The sequence below is a fragment of the Acanthopagrus latus genome, chromosome 23, assembly GCF_904848185.1.
Source record: "Acanthopagrus latus isolate v.2019 chromosome 23, fAcaLat1.1, whole genome shotgun sequence".
Lineage (NCBI taxonomy): Eukaryota > Metazoa > Chordata > Actinopteri > Spariformes > Sparidae > Acanthopagrus > Acanthopagrus latus.
Window position 1 is genome coordinate 17,452,296 of NC_051061.1, and position 18,170 is coordinate 17,470,465.

Genomic DNA, 18,170 nt, shown 5'->3' on the forward strand with positions numbered 1-18,170 from the left:
TCGTGCCAGTTTCCGTAGAATCACTGCTCAAATCTCACTTGACTTCAGTGCAGCAAATTCTATGTACTTTTCAGTTTGCAGATAGTCATGCAAATCCGTCCTTTTATTCTTTGTCTTTTGCGTGACTCTGAATATCTGGAAACTTCTCTCGGGGCAGCTCCAGGGAAAAGCTTCACACAAGCATGTGATACTGTACACGTAACAGGCATCATCAGGCTGCAGCTTTATTTCATCACAAACTGGACACCAGAACACACACACACACATATAACTTGCCATTAGTTGAGAAACCTTTCACATTTTCAATAAAGTCCGTGAGTGAAAACACACCCTTGTGCATCACCTGAAAGACACCACATACACACACACTCACTCGCACACACACACACACCACCCATTTAGAAGTTCAAACATACTGTACCAACTACATTTCCATCTGCTACTTTCCAAAACATTTTAAAGCCAAATGAAAAGTTGAATGAGTTAAAAGTATCAATTACACAAACACACACTCTGCATTTTTTTTCTTCAGCGTTGGTACGATCATGTGATTGAATAAAATGAGGGCTGATAATCATAGGACAAAATATAAAGAGGCTCTGCTCAAAGGAACATCACTACCCTCAAGGTTCACAACAGCTGAACAATGAACAGGGTTGAACAAGAACTTGATGAAATGTTATGGGAGACAAGGAAAAATTAGACTTGCACAGTTAACAAACAGTTAACACCTCTATAACATTCACCTGTAAATCTGCTAAACCCCCTTTAAGTCTGACCACAGAAAAACAGAATAAGAATGAAGAAAAAGAAAAGAGAAATTTTTCAGCTTAAAACGCCCAGGAAGCAACAGCAACACTGTAAGAGACAACAGACACTTAAAGGTAAGAGCACTGCGACGCTGTCATCCAGGTCTCCAGGGTTGATGACTACTGCCCCCTGCCTTGTGTCTATTATTATTGCAGCTAGTCGATCTTAGGATCTGTCACTCAAGTTTCCATCTTCTATCTCGCTCTCGTCCTCGTCATCATCTTCATTGCCTTTTCCGTTCATGCTGGCCTCTACCCTGGCCAGCAGCAGCGGCAGGTTTATGGAAAGGCCTGTTGGTTCCTCATCAGAGTCATCCTTTGGAGGATAGAAGCGCTTTGCCTTCGCCACAAAATCATCAGCGATATCAAGGTACAGGAGACGATCCTATAAAGAGGTAAAGAAGGAGCAGAAGAAGTGGTTGATGTGATTATTGTCAGAAGGTGGGATGTACAGGGGCAATGTTTTCTGTTGCACTACAGGGATTAGACATGTCCCTACTGTCCTGCAGGGTCAGTGATCTGAACCACTGGAAAAATGTTGATTCATTTTTCTTTTGGCCAGTTCAAGGGGGCAGGTGAGGAATTTCATTTTTCTGGTGGAAATTTTCATTTCTGATCCAAATTTGTCAGTGATATTGTGCAGTCTCTTTTTTTTACATGGTTTCAAGAAATTTCTCCGGAAAAAAATGTTGGTTTTTTCACACACTTTCGCGTTTTTTGTTCTCCTTAAAAAAAATTACCTGGTTTCACTGGAAATTTCTCCTGAAAAAGTTTTTTTGATTTTTCTCCTGAAATTCCGTTTTTCATGTTTTGCTGTAAAACCCAGTAGTACTTTTTTCATTCAGTCATTCAATCTTTTTTTTTTTTTTTTGAAAACTGAGTAAAATGTTTAAACATGAAAAGACACAATGATATTTCTCCAGAATTGTTTTTGTTTAACAAGTCAAAAATATTTTACACTCAGTTTGCACAAAAAAAAAAAAATAAATAAAAATTCTTGAAGTTTTCGCTCAGTTTCACAGATGGATAATAAAGGTATTTTTAAAGATTATCCTTCCAAAAAACTCTCAGGAGAGAAAATAAAATGTTTGAAACTGAGTGATTATTTAGTGGATTACTTGCAGCATGTTAAATCAGCCATCATTGATTAAAAATCTGCATCCACAAACCAGCTTGTATTGTGCTTTGACGTATTGTTATGGAGTTACGGATAAAAGCACGTCAGAAGGACCAACAATAAATAAAGTAGCAGTATAGATGTGTGCAAAAATAGCCTTTTAAAACAATCCTCTCTTTTGTCTTATAGCAGCAGACCAATCTGTTCATTATTCGCGGGGTCTTTAGACTGTCATGGAAACGCAGTCAACAGCCTGCTCAATTAACCTTTCCGTTCTTTGAAATATTCCTGGGACTAAAACTTCAGAGGACTTTGGGTGCAACTGTGCTTGAAGCTATTGATATTTAGCTGTGATCGGGGGCATAGATTCTTACTTGAACAAACCTCATTCAGATAAAGGACCATTGAATCAGAAAGACTTGATAAACATATTCAACCAAACATCCCCTCTGCCCCTGAACTCCCTCTCTCACGGGGGTGGAGAAGGAAGATAACATGTTGACAAGAAGGATACGTTTTTGTATTGCTAAGAAGGGGGAACTCCAGAAGCGGTACAATAGAGTACTTTAGCCACATTACATTCTGCTCGAAGGTGCGCGTCCCTCTAAGCCTACTCAGCACCTCATCCACAAATGTAAACATCTAAAAGAGATTCCCTATAAATTGATCCTGATTTGGATGCCCCTCATCTTCAAGTAAACAAGGCAAGTACAAGACTGTCCTAAAGGATCAAGGGAGGCCCTCATTTTAGCCTGGAGCACTGGGACGGACAGGGTTTCTGCAGGGTCTTACAAAGTCTAAAATTTGACCATCTCAATTTTAGGCCTTGAAAAGTCTTAAATATGTCCATATTTTGCATTTAGGTCTTAAATCACATTTAGTTAGGTCTTAAATATGTATATTCATTTACCGCTTCCGTCACCTTTTTTTTTGTTTTGCTTTGGGGAAATGTGTTGGGGAGATTTATAGTTAGTTCCATGCCAGTTCTGGAAAGACTTGGGGAAAGTGTAAATTTAACAAGTGTTGGCTTGAACAACCAGACTTCAGTTGGTTGAAAGCCGTATCTCATAATGAATTTGAAGTGCAGTGTACGCTCTGCAAGAGAACCCTCAGCTTGTGCACGCTTGGTGTGAAAGCGCTGATGTCACACAGAAAATCGTAAAAAACACCAGTTAGTAACATTTTGGCAACAGATTTGGATGTAAAAAGCTGGTTATATTTGAGAGTAACACTTTTCCTTACTTTTTAGTACTTCATGCAGGTCTTAAATTTAGTTCAAAATGGCCTTAAAAAGGTCTTAAAAATTTGACTTGTTCAAACCTGCAGAAACCTTGGATGGAGTAATGCCACATGTTGGATATGTTTATGATATGGTATGACTGATGTACGACCTAATCTCCACGTCACAGCAGGGACACTTCACTTAGGGATTAGAGCATCGGGTCATTCAACTAGAGTTCATTATAGCATCAGTCCCCTCTGACAAAGCCCTGCTCTCACCAGGATGAATAGATATCTTTCCGGTGGTGGTTCCTTGGTGGAGAAGATGGAAGTCTCACTGTGGAGCATATTGAGCATGGCACGTGCTGCTGGGGCATTACGCATGCGGTCATGTGAGGCTCCCGCAGACACTGTCAGCAGCGACTCTGCCTCCGCCATAAAACCTAGGAAAGAAGACAAACCATTTCTGGTTACTCTGTGCGTATGTAGAAGAGAGAATCAGCCCCACATCTTTGTCCGGTGTTACCTAAGTTCTCCAGGATTGTCTGCCATTTGTCTCTGACTTCTCGACGTGTGTCTCTCATGGCCTCAATGTCGACACTCAGACGGCGATAGCCCTGAAGAAGAGAAGGAAAAGGCTTTTATGAGTAATTTTCTTTCAGGCCACTGTGATTTCTTGTTAAGAGAGGAGGCTCTGCTGGCCCACTCTCTTGTAATTGGATGATTTTCATCATTGTCCTGCTGACTCACAGTTGGCTTGAAGAGCTCATCGTAATAACTTTATACAGCCTAAGACGACTTATTATAAATATATTATGTCTTTTGCAGCTTATGTGTTAAAATTTAAGCCACTTTTGCACCAGTTATAATCACCAAGAGTTTTTTAAACTTTAGGTTAACATGACCTGAATCCAAATTCACACACCGTGGATCCCATGCGGGTCTTGTTCCTGGCCTGCAGCAGGCTGTAAAGGACTCGGTCGTCCTCCCTCTCCGAGTGGCTCGGGTCTCCTGGCGTACTCCACAGGTTGGTCTCCTCATCGCGACGCTTCTGGACTTCACGGTTAAAGTACTCCAACGGATCCTGACTGTGTGGTAGGCCCAGAAGCACAGTTATTACACTTTAACACAGTGATTGTACATGAAACATTTTTGAAAATCCCTTTCTGACACTATTCAAAAAAACATTTTCTGAGGATTATATTGTTCTCTTGGTGAGAAGAGTAACTGATATGTGAATGATTGCTATACTTATGTATTAAGGGGAAGAGTCTTCTTACGGTACTAAAGGCTGCTTCTCATCTTCATCATCTTCGTCTCCAACACAGCAGCAGCAGCAGAACTGCATGAACCTCTTAAAGGCTGAACCCATCTGTTACGAACAGAGTCAATCGGTAATAGGTGTTCACAAGGGCAGATAGTCCAGACAGGAGCTGTGTCTCAGTTCTTGGAATGGCGGGGACAACTTCCTCGGTTCTTCAAGCAGTAATGAAGTGGAGTCAAGTGGTCAATCTTGTCTGAAAAGTATGAACACAGCTGGTTTTCTTTAACTCCAATGGTCCTGCTGTCACTGTTGCTGCTCAGAGCAGATTCCTTAGAAAGAGGACCTCATTCAAAGCCTATATTTCAGAAAAGATGTAAGAAAACACCTGTCACAACAATTGAGGTCGACAAAAACTTTTCTTATTAATCTGCTGTCACTCTCGGAGGAATAGCATCTGATAAAAACCGATCACAGAGAAAAACAGGTCGAAAAAGTTACAAAACACTGATCCCCAAACTCTACCTAATTTTCAGCGTCCTCTTTCTCAGGATGACGCTCCACATCCAGTAAGTTTGTCCTCCTGATCAGTGGCCCGAGCCCGTCAGGGTAGAGGAATTCGGCCCAAGTACTGGTCCTCCGGATCAGGCGCACACGAAGGACAATGAGAACAGTGAGACGCCTGCGCTCTCATCAGTTTAAAAAGAAAACACACACATTCACACGCCCATAGCCTCAGAAGACAGTCACAGCACAATCATGTGAGCTGCTGCATCTCTTGGCCTTAGCATTGTGTTTTGCCCTGAGGACAACACATCCCCTCCTCTGATTACACACTCTGTATCAAATCTACCACGGCTGTATTGATTTAAGGATTATTTAATTTCACTGTATGTGGTTACTGAGATTACTCAAGCATGAATCTGCAACAATGTGGTGAAATGAGGATCTCTGAAGGGATTGATTTGAATTTCTGGTGAACTCAGATGACTTCACGTCCAAAAAAGTTTCAGAAAGGAACTTATAAGGCTAGAATACAATATGATAACACTTACTTTATTTTTAGAGAGGTCAGCTGTGCCCCTTACTATTCTTTTACAACAGTAAGGCTGTCAGACATGTGACATAGGCTCAAGTCACAGGATTCATTGTTCATGATATAACACCCCAGGATACAATGACGGAAAATATGAGGGTAAAATCTACCACGATAAATTCCAAGAGTCGGTCAGCATCACAATGCAGTCACACTGGCGGGAAATCCAAACCATCCGTATGATTACATAGATTATGTTTGTCTCGACCCGACCGGATTCAGGACATAAACACATCACATACTGTACACCGAGGATGTAAAGGAGATGAGGGGACGAGATGATCCTGGATACATTTACATTTTTTAGTCATCTTTTTAAGATTATTGTTAAGTTGTAAAATATCCAGCCTCCGTTTCTTTCTCACAAACATCTCATCTCTCATCTCACACTGGGGTGATTCAAAATTGTGTGTTTCATGGCCGATTTTTAAATGTTTTTATCCATAATATCTGCCTGGCTTTATAAAATATCAACAGCCAGTTTTGTCTGTAACTTAAATGAGGTTTTGAAGCGCGAACACTGTCATGAATTCATACATTTTATTAGACATAAGACACTGGTTAAGACTCAAAAACTGTTGGTCAGTATTCTTGTGATGGCTTTAAATTAACATGTTTGATGAAAGATCCACACATACATTCAAAAAAACCAAAGTTCTCAGGCAGACAGCATTTGCGTACAGTATGCCTCTGCGGAAGGTATCAAGCATCGAGTTAACAGTATAAAACAAATGCAAAGCAAAAAGAAAAAGGCCGATATTTAATGTTACTGTGATAAAAGGCACACAATTGTTGATATCATAAATTACCTTGATTTGACACTCCCTCTGTGTTCCCTCTGTGTAGTACGCAGAATCTAAAATCAGCTTTGAGCAATGATACAGTTAAATGTCAATAACCGCATGTAAGAAGAAGTAACTCCAGACCTTGATGACGGCATTCACACGTAACAAGCTTACGAAGTAAAATGCCTCCGGGCCATGTGGCCACGTTATGTGTAACGCAATAAATGATCACATTATAATCGACACATCAGTTACACCCATAAACATGCTCCTTCAAACTGTGTAGGAACTAGCCAAAGTTTGATGCCCTATTTCTCATGGAAAAACTTCCTTTGGTTCAGCTCCACAGTGAATTGAACATACAGCCAGACTTCTGCCTTTCGCCAGCTTTCATCACATATGCAATGTCAAATCATGATATTCTGAGGTGCAGTCTTTGAAAACACAACTAAAACTTGAAACTTGAAACATTTCTAAATAATTAAAAACCACAAAATGCTCCATGATGCAAGAAATTTGATAGAAAAACCTCGATCAGTGCCACGTGTTGGAGCCTGGAGGACAGACCAGCACTAACCAATGGAAATCATATGCAGTAATAACTTGGTGACAAATAATGAGTTCAGCTATTTCACCACAAGGCTACTTGAGGTGATTGGCACCAAAGATAGCTTTAGGAGGTATACAGCATCCTAATTAATAAACATTATCATAGTTTGAGCCAAGCTTGATAATGCATTTGTAAGAGACTTAGATCTGACTCCTGGTTTGACCTTCTTGCCGATCCCTAAGTGCAAAGCAAAATGAAAAAGAGGTGATTAAATGTCAGCTGATAGATCTTTTGCACCCTGGGATCGGGAATGACGTCAAACCTAGAGGTTTTCACTCTGTGGTTCAGTGGTGTCTCCCTCTAGTGGTGATTAGACGACGAGTGACTTCCTCCTTCATCCATCACAGTGAAGCACAGGAGAATAAACTGTAAAAAATAGCTTTTTACTCATTCAAATTAACTGCTAAATATGGCTGTGAAGGGTGGATTTGTTTTTGTTTTTTGGGGGGGTGGGCAGTTGCACCAGTAGTGAAAAAACAGACAAAATCATTTAAAAAGAAAAAAAGCCACATAAAGCAGCAAATCAAAGGCTAACAATGTGTGTAGTTAGATAAGGCTCAGAGAGACAGCTGCTTCATGCCATTATATTAGTTCATTTGTAACAAGAGAGACAGATGCCCACCCAGTGAGAATCACTAATGTCTTCATCTAGGTTTGCTTGTTTCAGTAATGTCCACCCTGCCACAAGATCACTTGGCAGGCTCAGGGAAAAAAAATCAGTTCTCATTGCACAGTGAAGGACACAAAACAAAACAAAGTACAGGTCCGCATCAAACTATGTGTGTGACCACGCCTCAAAAATAAAGTTTGAGAGTGAGGAGGAACATTGTCTTTGACAACCAAATTACTCCTCCTCTCCTGTTGCTGAAATGTGGCGAATGTGTGGTCACGGTCAGTCTCACATCTCCAGAGTCTTCTCAGTAAGTGTAGCACATCCCTTCAGCTTAGATGCATCACAAAGGGTACCGCCACTCCCATTGGTCCGCTCGAAGACAACAGTAGCGACACCTCTCAGCCACCCGTGGCACAGTTGGACGTCTCTCCCGCTTTAAATGTGGTGGTGGGAGCGATGAGAAGGCCGCAGATCGGTGATCCGTTGGCGTAAATGGGACATGAATTCAAACATGGTGGCAGCCAGACTCTGGTGGATGAGGTAGCGGGGCAGTCGGCCCTGATGAGACACAAGAAGTGTTAGTGTTAGCTGTGTATGTCTTTTCATGTTAACAGGGGAAAAGAGAAAAGCGAGGCCTTGGTCCCCTCTGCTCCCAGCAGCTGAATCTGTATCACGGATAGCAGCTGCTCTCAGTCTAGTCAGTCTCATGTGGTGCATCATGTTTTTTGCGGGTCGGACTGGGTACGGGTTGTTGATTAGCAGATATTTTAACAGTCTGGGCGGAGCAGGTTGGCTGTCATAATGGATGTGGGTGGGTGCAGGTATTAAAAGAAATGACCCATGCATTAATATTCCTCAGTGTTGCTGGCTGGCTAATTTTGTTTATTTGCCGTCAGAGCAACTGTGGAAAGCAGCAGTGACATACAACAATTGTCTTCATTAATTCTGCCCTTCAAGGTAAAGACCATCCCATATTGCCTCAAGCAACTGCAATATCTGGACTGACTGCGGTGGGTTTCTTCTTACCTTCAAGTCCGTGTTGAGGACCCAGATGAAGGTGCAGACGGACGGATTACTGCTGGATTTGAGGACCACAAATCCTCCCGGACCGTTCTCCCCCCTGAGGTCGGCAATAAAGGCAGAAGAGAAGCGGCAGAGGAGTTAAAGAAATGAAACTAACAGTAACTGCACTTTTATCAAATCAATATGATGTTTTAATTTACTGGATCAGTGACAGGGAGCCTGGCTAGAGGCATGGTCTGACCTGACGTAGCGACCGCACGGAGGTTTGGCTTCATGGTCGGTTGCCATGCCAGCAGACAGATAGCAGTCTCGCTTGCGTTCCACCCGCCGAACATTAACAAAGTCCCTGAAGGAAGACAAATCAATCAGTCAGTCCATTTACTTTATTTTAGACCTGCAGTCCAAAATAATTAGAAGATAAAAAAAAGAAGAACAGCTGAAAGATAAGAAAAAGAAGAGACGTCGGCTGTGTGCTGTGCTGATGTACCTCACAGACACAACTCCGCCTGCTGCACCAGAGGAGACATCATATGATACCATAGTGTTGTCGTCAACCCGCTGAAGGATCTGAGGAGACGGCAGAGAGCATCGTTAGACCTAAACACAAAACAACTAGACAAAGACAAATGTACAAAGAGACAGAGAAGAGAGAATAAAAGATATGGGAAATCTGTCACCTGGCAGGCGGAAACAGTTTTGTTCCACTGGACCATCTTCTCTGGTTGCAGGATAACCTCCTGATACACAAGCTCAGCGGGACACTGCATGAAGGCCTGAACAAAAATAAAGTTACACATCAGAAGTATGTCAACAGTTGTGAGTCAACTCTACAAGAAATGAATGGTATTTTTCAGAATCCTCCTGTACAGCATTAATGAGACATAAAATAGTGTAGAAAAGGGTGAGCAAGAAAAATATTTGTATATACAAAACTGAAATGACACAATCTCGTCTTTTTTGTGCTGTTCACATGACCTGAGGTTCAGGTCACCACTATGGAATTCAAAAAATCCCAGTATTAGCTGGTGGTTGTGATTTCAAAACCAGCACTTCAGTCAGTTCTCCTGTTGGAAAAACCCACTGTGTTATGTTTCCCCCGCATCTCAACAAGACCGGTCCGACTGCAAAATTGTTTGGGGAGACGATGTCGGGCTGCACTCGATCGAATTGACTCAATAACAAGTTTAAAAGATGATGTCAAACGGAGACTCAAATCAACTCTACAATCACCGAAACAAGCCTGTAGGTCAAGCTTATCAGTAACTTATCGACACATTCAAACACAGCAAATGTCGGAAAGTAAAAATAAACATGACATTTTGTCAATAACAAGACTTCCTCTCTGGGAAACCACACACACACACACACACACACACAAAAGGAACTTCTCTGCATCGTGACTCCAATTTCTGTGAAGCCTGTGGAACAGCACCGGGAAGTCTATTTCACATCCGATTAAATTTAACACTCTATTAGTCTCCATTACTTCATCACTACGCCCTGTAGAGGCTGTTAAAATATATACACGGTGCAAAGTGTATTTAATTCAGTTCTGGCAAGGTGACTTGAATGATTGTGAAAGCTGCACTGATATACAGCCTGGTCTACTCTCTACAGCTACGACACTGCAGAACAACGTCAGTGCTGAATTAACTACAGGCCTGAAAAAAAAAACACATCAGATTTAATGTTGGTAGATTTACAAATGCAGAAGTGTCTGAACATGACGAATAAGTTCAGTAATGCGGTTCATCTGGATCATTCCTGCAGCGGTTTCACTATGAACACACAAAGAGCAGTGGTACCTTGAGAATGAAAGTCTTTCCGTGGTAGGGAATCTCCAGAGTATAGACAGAGTCGCCCATGTCCTGACATGAGAGAAAATATGCTTAAATTAAGATGCAGAAAAAGAGATTCGATATACAAATGAAACAGAAACCGTCCCTGCGGTGAACAATGTGGTGCGGCAGGAGTTTATCAGTGGATCTGGTTCCAAGTGGTGAAAATATTTGCATTTACTCTAAAGTTTAACGTCTAAAGTACTGAATCTTCTCTCTGCTGTTTCCTTTTAGTAAAGAACTGTGTACGAAACACAGAATTAACGACACAGCAAACACTGTATGCAATATATCTGGCAGCTGGTTACAGTTTTAATCATCTGAATGTTTATTTTTTTTATCTTTATCTTTCTCCTGAAACAAGCTACATACAGCTCACATTTAGGGTTTAGAGTTTCATTATTTGTCAAATGTGAAATATCAATTAACTAAAGTTTTATCAACAATAAATGCACTGTTTATTAATGATAGTGTTACCCAAGATTATTATTCAATACACAGTATAGGCAGACTAGCGCTGGATTTCTGAGGCCGATACTGATCTTGATATTGGGAATATCAATAGAGATTTCAGCTGATAGTCACTTTTTTTCCAACAGAAACACATATAAACAACAAAATAAACGATCTCGATACGGATCACACTGATTTTTTTCAATACATAGTTAGCAGGACTAGAGCGTAAAAACAAACTAATAAGTTCTTTTATCTCAAATCTATTTCATGTTACAAATACACACTGAAAATAATATACGTATATATGCAATATGCTAATATTGCAAACGCAGCTTCACTCCTCATGCACATAAATGTCTGCAAAGTGAAAAAGCCCAAAGTTCACACCAAAGGGAGCTACTCTCTCCCACACTGCCTGACACGCCTGGTCTGCAGTCGAGCCTTAATCCCCTGCATCACATCTAAAGGAGAAGATGAGACACTTCTCTGCTGGATGAAGCTAAATCAAACACTCACGTTGTTTTTCTCAAACTTCCAGTTGTCCTCCTGGGCTAGGATCTGCTCCACCACAGACATGGCCTCTCGACCCTGTCTGACATACTCCTTCTCCTGGAACAAAGAAGGGGAGGAGGAGCAGATAATCATCAGTCATGGTGATCAGGTGATGGAGCAGAGCAGAGTAAACATGTTCCTGAGACTGATGCAGCTACCTGTGCAGTGACAGCTCTGCGCCCAAGACCCTCCTCATCCAGATCCTCCTCAGAGCCTGCAGAAAAAAGTTCAGAGACAAAATCAATGTGTCTTTCAAATAGTAAATGAAGAAAGACACACAAACACACACAGATTGTACTAGGGGCTGATGAACATGAACACAAGCAGACGTCACCTGCGATGGATTCAGGCGGCGAGTAGAACTGTCCGTCTGAAACAGCGCGGGGGTAGATCATGGGGGCTCGCTCGCAGGCTGCGTTCACCGCCGCCAGGTAGGCTGAGGTCAAAAAGAAGAAAACAGTTCTAAGGGAAAAGCAGATTTTTATCCAGCCGTGCACAAACTTGTCAGGAATGTTTTCCTACCTCTTTCATCGTCGGCCTCCTGAGTGAGCACCTTGAAGTCGAGGAACCAGGTCTCCAACCAGGCCACCACAAAGGAAGTGATGGGCAGCACGTAGCCAAAGGCATTCTGGGACAGCAGCTGTGAAGGGCCAGAAACTACGTCATCCTGATGCTAAAATTAGACGCTGACTGATACTTAGGTTTAAAGCCACCGTGATACGGACTCTAAACGCAGACAGAACATGTGTTTGATCGTCTGTGCATCATAAAACGATCAAGTCATAAAACTCTGAGCAGCTCGTGGTCTCGTCAGACACTCATTATATGACAGGAATGCAGAAGTCAAAAAGCTCTCTGGGGTTTTGACTGATTTGCTTCCACACATACAGAACTGTGACAGTATACAGGCGATGGTGGTTTGGTGGGGAGGGGGAACTCACATTAGATACGATGACCTTTACGACAAGGAAGACGCTGGTCACTAGAGTGGTGACCTGTGGAGGGAGAGAGGAGCATTTAGATGTGTGTTATAACTCCTGTCCAGATGTGTTAATAAAGAGATCTGTGTTTCATTGCTTCATCTGTGTGTGTGGGTGTTTGACTGACTTGAGTTCACACACTCACCGCAATAACCCACCAGTGCTTCAAACGGAAGGCAGCATAACCCACTTGTAAACACAGGAAACGAAACACAGCGAGCAGCTGAGGCGAGGAGGAGGAAGAGAAGGAAAATGACCCGTCATGTGTCGCAGAAATGTTGACTTAGGCCTTTTCTGTTCTTGTGTCAATCCAATTTCCCTGATTGCGTCAATAAAGTTTCTCTTTTTGTGTCAATAAAGTTTCTCTTTTTGTGTCAATAAAGTTTCCCTTCTTTTGTCAAAAGTTTATCTTCTTTTATAAATAAAGTTTCTCTCCTTGTGTCTATAAACGCAGACATTTGACCAACTATGACGGCTCATTCAGTCGCTATAAATCAAGTTACACAGCAATATCTGCCTGATAAAGTCTGCCTGAAAGTCTCCTGACTGCATGACCCGTCTCAAGTTTCACCAGCAGGGAATCTCCTACATTCTTATTACAGAATTGGCTGTGTCCTGTCTCCACGCTCACATCTTCACTTCAACTGTAAACTCGACTCCTTAATCGATATCTACAGAATGGAGACGAGAAAGGCTAAATGCTTGAACACGGCTGTCGTACAAGAAAAGAAGCTACGAGATCTGTGGAGCACAAAGCACGTCCAGCGTCACGGACAATCAGTCGCACAGAGAGCTGCAGCAACACAGTTTGTTTGTTAAGATATTCATGATTACATACATTTCCTGATGAGTTCTTGGGACAGAGGTGCGTGGTTGGATGCCTTTGCATGGCATATTATCTATATTACACGATCCCATCTGAAGAAATCATTAGCAAACGTTTTCATATTCATCAGTGAACTGAACACGTTCCTGGTTTCACTGCAGTTCTGGACGGGGGTTCTTCCCTGCGATGCTGCAACATGTGGTGCTACTATTTCCTGCAGCAATTTTGAATTCAGGACAGGGTCAGTGTCATCCTAACTAAAGAAATTCTTTGGTTGAGAAGGTCTGTAATAGCTAAAGATTTTTTTCTTAACGTCACTTAGAAAACATCTTTCTGTAACCCTGAACTGAACTACGCCAGAATTTCTGACAAGTTTCTGTAATGAGGCCTCTGCTCTCTTTGAAAAACGTGTAGATTGAATAAGAAGAGCAGGTTTAACTTGAGTATCTGCTTATTAATGAGCAGTCATACAGGGGATTCGATCAGGATCACACACTACAACAACACTATTCTACTAGGGAAATGTAAACAGACCGGGACTGAGCCACTTACAAAGATGTCAAAGAAGGAAGACGTGTAGTCATAGTGGATGACCTCTTTCTCTAAGCTGTCCTTGATGGAGCTGGAGATCTGCAGGAGAACATCACAGTCACACAGAGTCTCACCGCTGCGTTAAAAGACAGCGAACAGATAGAAAATAACGTGTCTGTTTAATGCTCACGTTAAGCTCAATGATCCACAGGAGGGAGATGAAGAGCAGGTCGAACGTCACAAAGAGACAGAAGGTGCGCCGGACATCAGAGATGGCCTTGCGCTCCGCGGGCGGTATGAACAGGTACGGGGACGGGATGGACAGGGTCGTCGAGTAGGAAGCGTTCAGGGAGGTGATGGCAGGGAGGCTGCCATCGAGCTCGCCGTACTCTCCGCCCGGCATTCCTGCAGTGAGACAGGAAACTCCCCCTGCAACAAAGTCAATGAGACTGTTATATTTAGTGCCACCGTCCTTCTGGGGACAATATAAACAGAGAGGGGTGTGTAACGTTCACCAAATATGGATGAATAAGCCCTCAAGTATGAAACCAGCTTTTACCCAAGTTCCATTGCAATTTGCAACAGCATAGACAGATTATAAGAGGAAACAGAAAACAAGCAACTGGTAACATTCTGTATCTATTAGATATCAGACCTGTGATATCAAGTTATTATTAAAACATGTCGCTCAGCTCGTCTCCAGCGCACAATTTTTCAATTCTCTTGCCCTCATAATGTTAAAATTATTGGTAAAAACTGCTCAACATCACCGTTTCCTAGAACATCTTACAAAAGCTTCATCCATCTGACAAACCCATAAAACCAGTAATTTACAAAATGTCCTCACTTTAAAAGAAGCTGAAACCACAAAATAATTGACATTGCTGCTTGAAGGATTACTCAGTTCGGATTTTGTTGACCATAAATCTTCTCCTACATACCTGGCGATCTACAGGTGAGTGAAAGTTTTGCCCCGAAATGCTTGAAAAATGACGGCAATGATTATAAATCATAAAAACTACTCAGAAATTAGTTTTCATCTGGCTGACAAGTTGTTAAAAGCAACACATTTTTGCGGCAGGCTGGACAACAAGTGTGTGCGCCTTACAGTGTGTGTGTGTGTGTGTGTGTGTGTGTGTGTGTGTGTGTGTGTCTGCACAGATAATACCGCCGTTAAAACAGCAGAGGATACATATCTCTCACTTCTGTTGCTGTTTTGCATGTCGTCTTGTGACTTTCCTCACCACAGGCCACTTCATCAGGGTTAAGAGCCAAAAACATCCATTTGTTTTGTTTTTTTACTTCTGATGAGATTTTATTGCCAAATTTGTTTTCTGTGTTTGTTGCCTCGTCATTTACAGACACGGTTAAGATAAACAGTTCATGACAAAGTAAAAAAAGGTATCATTGTGATCTTATTTCATCTCTACATGAAGTTTAATGTTACGTCCAAGCTGATGTTTCACCTTTTTGGACATGTTGCCATCTAAAAACATCCAACTCTGACACTGATGTTTTGCATCTGGCACATGATTCAGTGAGCATACTTTAGTAGTAGATGATTTATTAGAGGTTGCTTCACGTTGACATCAGATTTCTGGCAGATTATTGTTTGTAACAAGAAGAGTCTGTTTTTCCACCAGCAGGTTTGAACCATCGGATCATTGTCTGACTCAGTGATTCACCATCTCTGAATGAGTTTCACTTGAGTCTTCAAGTTTCCGTGAACAGTAAACTGAAAGTAAACAACCAATCATGGGTCAGCAACTGCATTAATCAGAAGCTTTATATGATGATGATATAAGTCTTTTAAAATCTAATTAAATGTAGTGTCACTGACTTCAGACCTCATGACTCCTCCACCCCTCACTTCTGCTCAAACACAAACAACTGTCTGACGGCACTTCAGGATCTCTGAGGGAAGCTAGCATGCTAACAACCTGCTAACAACCGGCGTTAAAAATGAAAAAAAAAACCCAAGCCAGAGAGAAAACAGTCGTATGGATCGGTGGTACTTCCTTGTCGTCGACTCTTGTAAACAAGCAGTGCTCAAACAAACATTAGCTAACTTACTAAACACTGATGTTAGCTATTCCGGTTAGCTTACACAGGCTAACTTACCTCAAGCAAGTTATTCTTATATTGCTAACTGTGAGGAAAAATGGCACACACACACACTCAGGCCTTCAAGTAAACAGCTACGGGAAGCGACAACAAAATATACATACGTCAACATCGCGTTTAATTTTAATAAAAACACGTATTAAACTCACTTGATTTACCGCTTCATCATCGCCTACCAAATCTTCCGGGCTGACCTTTCAAAGAGTAAATATTGCCGCAAGATGTGTCGCTCCCCCTGCCGAAAATCACGTGACCGCCAGCACCGGTCCTGTTGTTGAACGTCTTATTTTGAAAGTATTTACCGGATGTGATACTTGTGGCTATTATGTGTAACTTGACGTGCGTGGACTTTATTAACTGGTGTTTGGTGCCCTCCAGTGGCCACAGTCCGCTACTACACCCCGACTCGAGTAGATTTACTGAAGGGGAACTGACAATGTAGCGGATTACATTAGATTAGATAGATAGATAGATAGATAGATAGATAGATAGATAGATAGATAGATAGATAGATAGATAGATAGATCTAAAGTCCTCGGCTTATTTTACCATAGCAAAAAACTATGTACACGCAACTTAAAAAAACACAACATATACACCATATCAGTCATTACTAATTGCATCATATTTACTGTATATCTTGTCTTACAATACATAATTTTAAAATTTGTATTTGATTTTGTCAGGTGTGTTCGTTTATTTGAGAGAAGACAAACTACAACATATGTTTTACCATTTATGAAGAATTGTATCATTAAGTCACAGTGTCTCAGACTTCACATTTTTAATGAACAGTGTGCTGAAACTTAGCAGTGATAGTCACACTGTCTTAGACTGAAAAACAGATACATAAATCTGACAGGTGTATGACTGGTCAGGAGTTCACAGTGGTCAGGCAATGCTCTGACATCTGAAATTAAAGTGTATAAATCTAAACAATTTTCTTTTAAATGAATTTATTTATTTATTTATTTATTTATTTATTTATTTAATCTGTCTCTAACTGTCTAGCTGTATACTTTAATGTATTTATTGTTCTGTTTAAATCATCGGTTGTCCTTTTTTTCCTCTCATTTAGATGCAATTATACTCGACATTGCATATGAGTGAAGCAAACTTTGTTTAATCTTGCCCAGCGTCCACGTTTGTATAGGCTGCACTGCCCTCTGGCGGACACAGCGCATAACTACAATCATGTCAATTTTGGCTTTTATTTTATTTTTATTTTTACAGTATAACCGGAAGTGGTATTATGCTATTATGTCTAGCTTGACTTGACTTCACTGTAGTTCTGCAATGTGTCCACTAGAGGGCAGAAAAGCTCAAGCGTGGAGGAATGTTAGAAAGACGTGCGAATGGATGGAGGCAGTAACATTAGCAAGCTTGTAAAGTAGATATTTGACGTTACTGGCTTGTTTTCAGGCTAAATGTGGGTCATTTAGGGGCTGCTAGTTTGTCACTACAGTAAGAAATTTATTTATCGGCACTAGAATCTCAGTCGCATTTCTGCTTGTTTGGTCAATTTAATGTGTTGCAGTTCTTCATTCTGACCGCAAGAGGGCAGTAAACACTTAGTAGACTAGCTTCAAAGTATGTTAGCTTAAAATGATTTCCTCATTAAAAGAGAGTCTCTCACTTTTCAGCGGTCCTCGATGAACACATGTTGGTTTGAATTACAGTCAGTCAATAGTCAGAGCTAGAAGTTAAAGTGTGGCAACACGTTAATCTGTTTTAGCTAATTTACAGGTTTTCATAGTGTTAACCGGCCACATGCTGAGAATCAACCCGAACGTTAAGGCCAACAGTCAAACCTCATACAAACACTTCCGGTATGTACATTCCAAAATAAAGTTTTCAAAATAAACGGAGGTGTTAATGCACTGTTTTATACGATTAGTGCAAGCTGAAATCATCGCAAGTGTACTTTTATCTATAGATAATATAATAACGATAATAATATGAATCATCTCTGCTCTAAATCTATGCTCGAAAGAGGCCAGAAACAAAGTTCCGCTGTGAAAAATCACGGGACTACTGCTGGCTGTTCAAGAGAATAATCTGCACCGTACTTCCTGTTTCGTCAGAAAACAAAAGATGCCATTGAAAAGGTCTTTAAAACCCCTTTAAATATATGAGAAATGTTTCACAATCAAACCTTGCACTGTAATAAGTTAATTATCCAAAAGAAACATGTTTTTATTGTTTTATTTGATCACTATTAAGTGTCAGTTCAGGAAAAGATGGGTACTACATCCTTATGAGACTAAATTAAACAACACTAAAGTTTTGAAAAGACCAAATGATGTGTTTTACAATATATAAGTGTAG

At 41.1% G+C, this 18,170-nt stretch overlaps 2 protein-coding genes across 2 annotated transcripts; both read right to left on the reverse strand.

Annotated features, from left to right (window-relative positions):
• Positions 1–207: 207 nt before the first annotated feature.
• On the reverse strand, positions 208–5,175 carry mreg (melanoregulin). Its single transcript, XM_037089300.1, has 6 exons — positions 4,934–5,175; positions 4,428–4,766; positions 4,073–4,235; positions 3,674–3,764; positions 3,427–3,590; positions 208–1,194 (listed from the first exon to the last, which is right to left on the reverse strand). The coding sequence occupies exons 2-6, from the start codon at positions 4,517–4,519 to the stop codon at positions 976–978; spliced, it is 729 nt and encodes a 242-aa protein (XP_036945195.1). The 5' UTR covers positions 4,520–4,766; positions 4,934–5,175; the 3' UTR covers positions 208–975.
• An 852-nt stretch (positions 5,176–6,027) lies between these two features.
• Positions 6,028–16,135, reverse strand: stard3 (StAR-related lipid transfer (START) domain containing 3). Its single transcript, XM_037088721.1, has 15 exons — positions 15,992–16,135; positions 13,909–14,147; positions 13,740–13,817; positions 12,507–12,584; positions 12,323–12,376; positions 11,904–12,021; positions 11,716–11,817; positions 11,540–11,595; positions 11,346–11,438; positions 10,341–10,403; positions 9,213–9,308; positions 9,023–9,102; positions 8,777–8,881; positions 8,539–8,632; positions 6,028–8,070 (listed from the first exon to the last, which is right to left on the reverse strand). Exons 2-15 carry the CDS (start codon positions 14,119–14,121, stop codon positions 7,948–7,950), a joined length of 1,353 nt encoding a protein of 450 aa, XP_036944616.1. The 5' UTR covers positions 14,122–14,147; positions 15,992–16,135; the 3' UTR covers positions 6,028–7,947.
• Positions 16,136–18,170: the final 2,035 nt, after the last annotated feature.